Source organism: Belonocnema kinseyi, chromosome 1 (assembly GCF_010883055.1).
Source record: "Belonocnema kinseyi isolate 2016_QV_RU_SX_M_011 chromosome 1, B_treatae_v1, whole genome shotgun sequence".
Classification (NCBI taxonomy): domain Eukaryota; kingdom Metazoa; phylum Arthropoda; class Insecta; order Hymenoptera; family Cynipidae; genus Belonocnema; species Belonocnema kinseyi.
Genome location: NC_046657.1, coordinates 158,920,742 through 158,928,266, shown reverse-complemented (window position 1 = coordinate 158,928,266; position 7,525 = coordinate 158,920,742). Strand labels below are relative to the sequence as shown.

At 34.9% G+C, this 7,525-nt stretch overlaps 1 protein-coding gene across 5 annotated transcripts in view; it reads left to right on the top strand.

Moving 5' to 3' along the window:
* LOC117170609 overlaps nucleotides 1–7,213 on the top strand; it is a 108,142-nt gene extending 100,929 nt beyond the window's left edge. For all 5 annotated transcript variants that reach the window (XM_033357528.1, XM_033357493.1, XM_033357502.1 and 2 more), the window contains one exon: nucleotides 6,630–7,213. In XM_033357528.1, the coding sequence (XP_033213419.1) occupies nucleotides 6,630–7,141 (512 nt within the window). In that variant the 3' untranslated portion in view covers nucleotides 7,142–7,213. The remainder of the gene's footprint in view (nucleotides 1–6,629) is intronic.
* The last annotated feature ends 312 nt before the right edge of the window (nucleotides 7,214–7,525 follow it).

Genomic DNA, 7,525 nt, shown 5'->3' with positions numbered 1-7,525 from the left:
ATGATTTTTTCAGATTTTTTGGTCCAAAAATAAATTAGGCCAAAAACCGGCCTTACCGACCCTCCCCCTTTGAAGCAAATTTTCACTTTTCGCGATTTTCTGCCTTTCCATCGCCGTATGGTGGGTTGAAATTTTTGTAAAAAAAAACTCAAAACATGGTTTTCGATGTATTTTTTCCCGTAGAATTCGATTCTGAAGTCAAAAAAATAAAATTTTTCTTTATTTTTTTTTTATTTAAAAAAAACCATGAAAAACCGTAAAAAATGAGGTTTTTCGAGCAAAACCCCATAAAAAAGTAGCTGGACCCTATTTTTTTATTGCAAATTCGGATTCAGCGTCGAAAAATACATAAGAATATATAGGTCTGGTCAATTGCACAGACACTTTTGTTTTTTTTGTGGGCCTGTGTTTTCAACCAAGTAAAAGAAAATTTTTAATAAAATAAGTATATTTTTAACAAAGCTGCTAGAACTTTGTTAAAAAAAGAGTTCTCAACCAAAGTGTAATATTTGATATTTTAATTTTCTATAAAAAAACTATTATGTTAACACAAAATATACGATTTTTTTCAGAAAAGTTGCATTTTTAACTCAGAAGGTTTTTTAACCAATTATGAGAAAAAATATCCAAAATGCTGAGTTTTTAAGGAATAAGGACGAATTTAACTAACCCAAGAAATTAATTTCTAACTCAAGTTATGCATTTTCAACCAAAAAATTAATTTTTAAACAAACAGCTTAATTTTCAAACCAGAAGATGAATTTTCTACAGCAAAAAGACAAATTTTCAACAAAATATATGAATTTTCGCTTAAAAAATATAAATTTTCACCAATAACTTGAATAGTTTAATTTTAAGTTAGAGAAATAACTTTTTAAACAAATAAAATTACTTTTCAACGCAATGGTTCAATTATGACATCAAATATGACATTTTAACTAAAACGATTAATCTTCAAAAACAATCAAAGGAATTTTGAATAAAAGCATTCAAACAAGTAGTAGAATTTTTAAATAGAAAGATGAACTTTTTACAAAGAAGATTATTTTTTCGCCAAAAATGATTATATTTCAACAAAATGTGTCCATGCATTTTTAATTAAATAGTTGAATTTTTTACTGGAAAAGACGAAATTTCAACCAAATAGTTCAATTTGCAAGTAGATAGAAGATTTTTTTAACCAAAAGGGATGCATTCCGTATAAAAAATTTAATAGTAGAATTTCCAATGAAGAATTATACATTTTTAACACCACAATTTTTATTTTCTTCTATTAATTCATGAATTTTCAAACTTACTACTTGATAATTCGTGATTTTTATTTAAAAATATGATCTATTTATGTTGAGTAAACCCTAGGAAAATTCTAAATTTTACTACTTGATCAATGGGGTAAAAATTTAATTTTTAAGTTGCATACTGACTTTTAAAATAATTACCTAGAAGTATATGACGGGAGCCTTGGTGAAAATAACCTTGTGTCAGAAAAAATCTATTTTTGTGGAATATTTGTCCAACCTGTGAGCATTTGTTGATATAGTTAATTTCTTGACACAGTTTCTTCAATGATGTACGACACGAAAAGAAAATCTTTAGAAAAAAATCTCTTGTCATACTATGAACGCGAATTTTGCCCCCCCCCCCTCCCCACCCACCGAAAGTGGCATAGCCGTCGGTTAAACAAGTATTTTACGTTAAAAATTTTTTTTAAAATAAAATTAATGTGGAGAACATATCGAATTAAATATAAAACAATTTTAATCTTTAAAATTTCAAGCGGAAGTATAAATTGTATTTTCATCAAATAGTTAAATTTGCCGAAAATAATTAGATTTTTAACAAAATAGTTAAAATTCTGACCAAATACTGTTAGAAATATCTGGTTGAACTTTCAATCACATGTGAGTGAAGTTTTATAAAATTACGGTTGTTGAAATCTTCAACTACGTGTGAATGAAAAATCAGCACATGTAATTAAAATTTCAGTAAAGCAAAAATAATTTATTCAGCACAGTTAGTGAATTTCAATGCAGGTATGATTTTTCAGGGAAATTAATAGGTTTAAATCAAGATCGTTCAATAATCAAAAATCTGAAATAAAACCTATAAAGATTGCTTAAAAACACTGTGTTTTGAAATTCACCAACTGTACCTCAAGAATTCTAATAAGCAATCATGACTTATTTTGTAAGCTTCTGTCGTAAGATCCATGAGATTATTAAAGTGCATATAATATTTATAAAATTAAGAAGCTTTAAAGAAGAAAAACAAAAGGTGCAATGGAATTATATTAAAATAATGAATTTCGCGTCCATTTAAACCAACTTTTCGATACTCGTTTTTGTAATCATAACCTCAAGTTGAATTTTTAACTTATTAATTCTACAGAATAGGAGAAACATCGCACTGGGTTTAATTCCCAAAGCAGGAAGCTAGGCTGAATGTGTTTCCAGAAAGATTAACTTATGTCCCTTGGCATACTATCCTACCCCATAGATTAGCAAATTAGTTGTCAGGAACCTTTCTTAGGAGACTTGAAACCCCTCCGAAAATTCAGTAAATTTAAGGAGGGCTCAAGCCGCCTTCTTCCAACATAGCGGCTTATTACATGTTTTTGGATTTTCCTTGAAAACGGCTGTTTTTAGAGAAAAAATAGCTATACAATAAAACATTCTAAATCTTCTTCTAAATAAAAAAGGTTGTATAATATATTGCCCTAAAGTCCTAAAGTAAATAGTTTTTTCGAAAAATTAAAAAGAACTAACATTTTTGAAAGTTTATTATTTTTGCATTTGTGAGCGATTGCTTTAGTGGAAACCAGTGCAGTTTATTGTTTCGAGCTTGACTGAAGTAAATCTACCGTGTAATAACGATAATTTTGCTGTAGCTATATTATTTATTTAACAATGAAAATTATTGTCATAATTTTGAACCCTTAATTTAAAGAAGTTACTTTTATTTCTTGATGTAGGAACTTTCTCACTTAACTTCCTTATGTCTGGGTAGAAAACATAATGCACCCATCGTAAATAATCTTCACTCATTCCATAAGCCTAGTGCTCTTCAAATTGCATTTCCCAGGGTATGAATCGACCAAGGTTACGTAGCCAAGGCGACTGTCAGCGTCCTTCTTCCACCAAAGCAAATACGTGAGTTCAAGCGAGCTTGTTAGTACAGTCAAGCACAGTAATTTCTATTTTTGTAAGAGAACCTTTACGTCTATTAAACGCGTTTTTTGTATCAGAAAAAAATCATATCATTATTGATTTTTGCACGAAGTATTTCAAAGGTACTCCAATGATCGTATCAAAATTCAGCATTAATCAGATTAAAATTATGCTTTTAATTAACCTCTTGATTAAATTGGAGGGGAAGAGTCTTTTTATTTGTGGCAGCTGATCCTGTGGCTAAAGCTTGGCTACACAAGACTATGGTAGATACAAGGCCTTGGGAAGGCGTATGTCTTAAGGTGGATGGAGTTGAGTTGCTCCGAAAGATGGTTAGGGCCACGACGTGGTTCACAGGTAAATTGCAAAACCCGTCGGTGGTCCTCCGTCGGTGTGAGGGATTCAACCCCTCACTTGAGAGAGCGTCTAACCATTATCCAAACCAACTCGCATCAGAGCTATGGCGCCTCTGCAGTTTTGAAGAGGAGCATGGTTGCGAGGTAAACAGACATCTCACTAATCCAGGAACTCTGTTTAGTTTGAGATACCATTAGGGGTTTAGCGGGGCTGGTTTCTGTCACATGGACCCCAAGGAAGCCAATACAAGGGCTTGCATACCGGCAAAGATAGTCAACGTCTTCCCGTTGCTAGAGTTATGTAACAAAGAACTTATGTTTATAGTCACGGATATTAAAGATACCGGAAGGCTAGTCATAGGATCGGCTTACTTTTCATATGACAGCGATACCAATCCACCAGTGGGGGTACGTACAGTGGTGGAATATTGCAAAAAAATTTTAATTGGACAAAAATTGAAGACATCTGTAGTAATTGTCGACGTTCAAGAGTCCGAAAGGCTGGGAAGACAAACTGGTGGAATGCGAAACTCGAAGAACTTCACAGGGAAACCAGAAAGTTTCAGACGTGCCAGTACTGACAAACCGAAGGAAATATGGACCTCATTTACGACGATGAGGAATGAATAAAGAAGTGCAATATGTAAGAAAAAGCATGAAAGCTGGACGAACTTTGCACTGCCTTCGAGAAAGGAGTAGAGGCTGCTAGATTTGATAAGTTGCTTTTTCGAAATGCGGATGCTATTCCCGGCACTCTGAAATTGCCCGGCGGGGGATATTCAGAGTGTGACGGGGATACCTTGACTCATCTGATCAAGACACATTTTCCGCAATTTAAAAAGTTAGAAGAAGTGGGAACGACACTTACGAGGCAAATCAGGCTGCCTGCGGCCCAACTGGGCCTGAAACGGCGGCTTGCCAACGAGATTGTTACTCCAGCCTTTAGTTCTTACAAATCTCTTGGTCCAGGTGACAGATAGCCAGTCTTCTTATCCAGGGCTGGTGAGTTTATCATAGGGCCGATTGTGAGAATCGCTAGGGCCAGTCTGAAATTGGGTTATGTTCCGATGGCATGAAAGGTGCGAGCGTAGTCTTTATTCCGAAGACAGGCAGGATCGGTTATACTTCATCCAAGGATTTCCGATCTATTAGCCTTACATCTTTTCTAGTAAAAACAGTGGAGAGACTCGTGGACAGATATATTCGCGATAAGGTGTTGTCAAGTAGGCCTCATCACAAGCAGTAACACGCATATAGGGCTGTCACTCGACAGAGAAGGCCTTAAGTGCAACAGTTAACCTAATCGAAGGACAACTTCATATGGAACCTTTGAATCGCGATGTCCGCAGGGAGGTGTTTTATCGCCCTGCTGTGGTGCCAGGATCACCATGTTATAGGCTATGCGGACGATATACTGGTAATCGTGAGCGGCCAGTATCTGGTAAGACCAGATGTATCCAGTAAGACCAATGCAGTTGTATTTACCAGAAGGTATAATTGATGAACCACGAGTACTTTAAAACTGGCAGGACAACAACTGGAAATCAAAGGACGAGCCAAATATCTAGGAGTCATTCTGGATAAGAAGCTTTTATGGAACAAGCACCTGGAAGATAAGTGCAAAAAACTGGTAGCGACTCTTTGGGTCTGAAGGAGAGCCATAGAGAAAAGCTGGGGCTGGAAACCGGAGACAATTATGTGGATCTATGCGTGGCTGCGAAGGCGTCCTGGAGATTAAACATGGTATCGAGTTAGTCTGTTTACGAAAGTGGAATGGGTTAACTGTGAATCACACCTGCCGATTGATGGAAAGAACTGGTTTACTGATGGGTCCAGGAACAAAGAGAACGTAGAAATAGGTGTATACTATAGTAGGAATGGAATAGGCTTCACAATTGTAATAAGGTCCTACGCAACAGTTCTACAATCTGAGATTATTATCATGCTCCAGTGCGCCTATAAGGCAAAGTAGTATGGCAATAAAAGAAACATTCTTATCTGCTTAGACAGCCACAAACTTTAATTCCTTCCACAAAGATAACCGTTTAAACTTTCCAGTGGACTTGCACTTCAATTAATTTTATTAGATACTAAAAAAACTATACGCCCAGAGGGCGCTAGTAAATAACATTTTTCACTACTTTGTTGCAAAATAAAAATTGCTATACATTTTGATTATTTTTATTAAGTTCATTCGGTGGAATATATAGAAGTTTGGACTGCTGTTTTGCATAGGTTTCGCTTCAGTTGACATGATTTATTTGTTTAATTAACTATACTGACATTGCAAATAAAAGTCTAGCGAATATCCGTGCTGGAACTTGAAGCAAGTGAGGTTATGCACATTTGTTTAGGGCTACAATCTTGGCACGTAATTTATTAGGTATTTTACGTTAAAGACCTCTAGTCGCCCGTAACTGAATAAGCCTGATGCTAAACTACTAGAACATTCTTGATGACGTTACAAAAAAATATTGCGCATTTGCAACAGCCAAATTCAGTTAAACAGCTTCAAGGTTATTCAAGGTTTGATCTTGTATTTTTAATTGCGTCAGATGGTCGTGTGAAAAACAAGGATAGTTTTTTGCTTCCCTATAGATGAAACATTTAACTAAAAATTACTGTCTCCGTTTATTCAATGTGTTAAAGATGCAGATGAAATTTCATATGGAGGGCTATGTATAACATTCTGTTTTGCCTATAAACTTAACATATTGCTTCCTCAAAGATATAACTATATAAAGAAGTAGAAAATGCAAAAATAAAGCAAAATATAACCTTGAAAGTGTTTATCCGAAATGCCTAATTGAGATAAGAAATAACCTTGAAGCTGTTTGCGTAAATTCGTCTCTCACAATTGCGCAGTATTATTCCACTATAAAAAAATCTTCCTAAATTAAATACATCGGAAATAAGCTATCTTGAAAAAACGCAGTGCAAATAAAGTTTACTGAAACTTATATGAATAACGCTTCTAAATACGATGTACCGAAAATGAGTTGATTTACAAAAACTAAAACTAGCACAACTTTAAGACCAAAATCTACTTATTAATAGTTATTTTTTCAGTGTGCAAAAACTCCATAAATCTGTATTATTCTTGCAGGATTCGGTGCAGCTGTCGGAAGAATTGTAGCAAGAGAACAAAATCATGTACCCTCAGTGCCAACATCTGCATCACAGTCCTTGCATCACGATGTTCCTATAGGGAGCTACGTTACCGCAGAAGTGGGACATAACAAAATAGTTCGTGGACTTCTGCATACCATACCTGCAACAGACACTGCACCTTTTAACCTTTTTGTACGATTTCCGAATAACACTAGGCTAGTTGCAGATCTCTATCCTTTAAATTATGATAATAATAATCACGATAATAACCAACATCCAGTAGAACGTCATTGGCATGAGTACCGCTGTTTTTTTCAAATCCAATATAACTATTTTTTATCATCATTTCTCGATGTGTCCTATCGCGTAAACAATGTACAAGGAAAAACGCTCACTTTGTTAAAGATACAACATTCTACCAAATCTTATTTGGGCATTGTAGATCACCTTGACGGAACGCTTCCTGACTGGGCTAAATTTGGATGGTCGGAGAAGAAATCAGGCTAACCCGCATTCAGGAAATTTATGACATGAACAGAAAAACTGAATCCTTTGTTATTTTCGTGTAGGTTTTTATTAGAATTAACAAAACTGATAGGAAGTGGTATAATAAACAACCTATGAATGTTTCTGATCAATATTTGTAATATTTCTCCAACTGAGGGCTTTTAAAGTTTCCAATTTGTTATTCCAAGGGGTATTCAGCGAACATAAAGGGGTAACCTTCAAGCCATGATGACAATACTGCCGTGATTTGAGAAAACATCGTTAACAGCAAAATGAAGAAGCCGAGAAAATCGACGAAAAATGTTCGAAACTTTATTCGCGTGTATCGCGGATTCTAATTCATTTTCTGCAGTTCTTTTTGCTGTTCTTGACTAAGTTGCATGT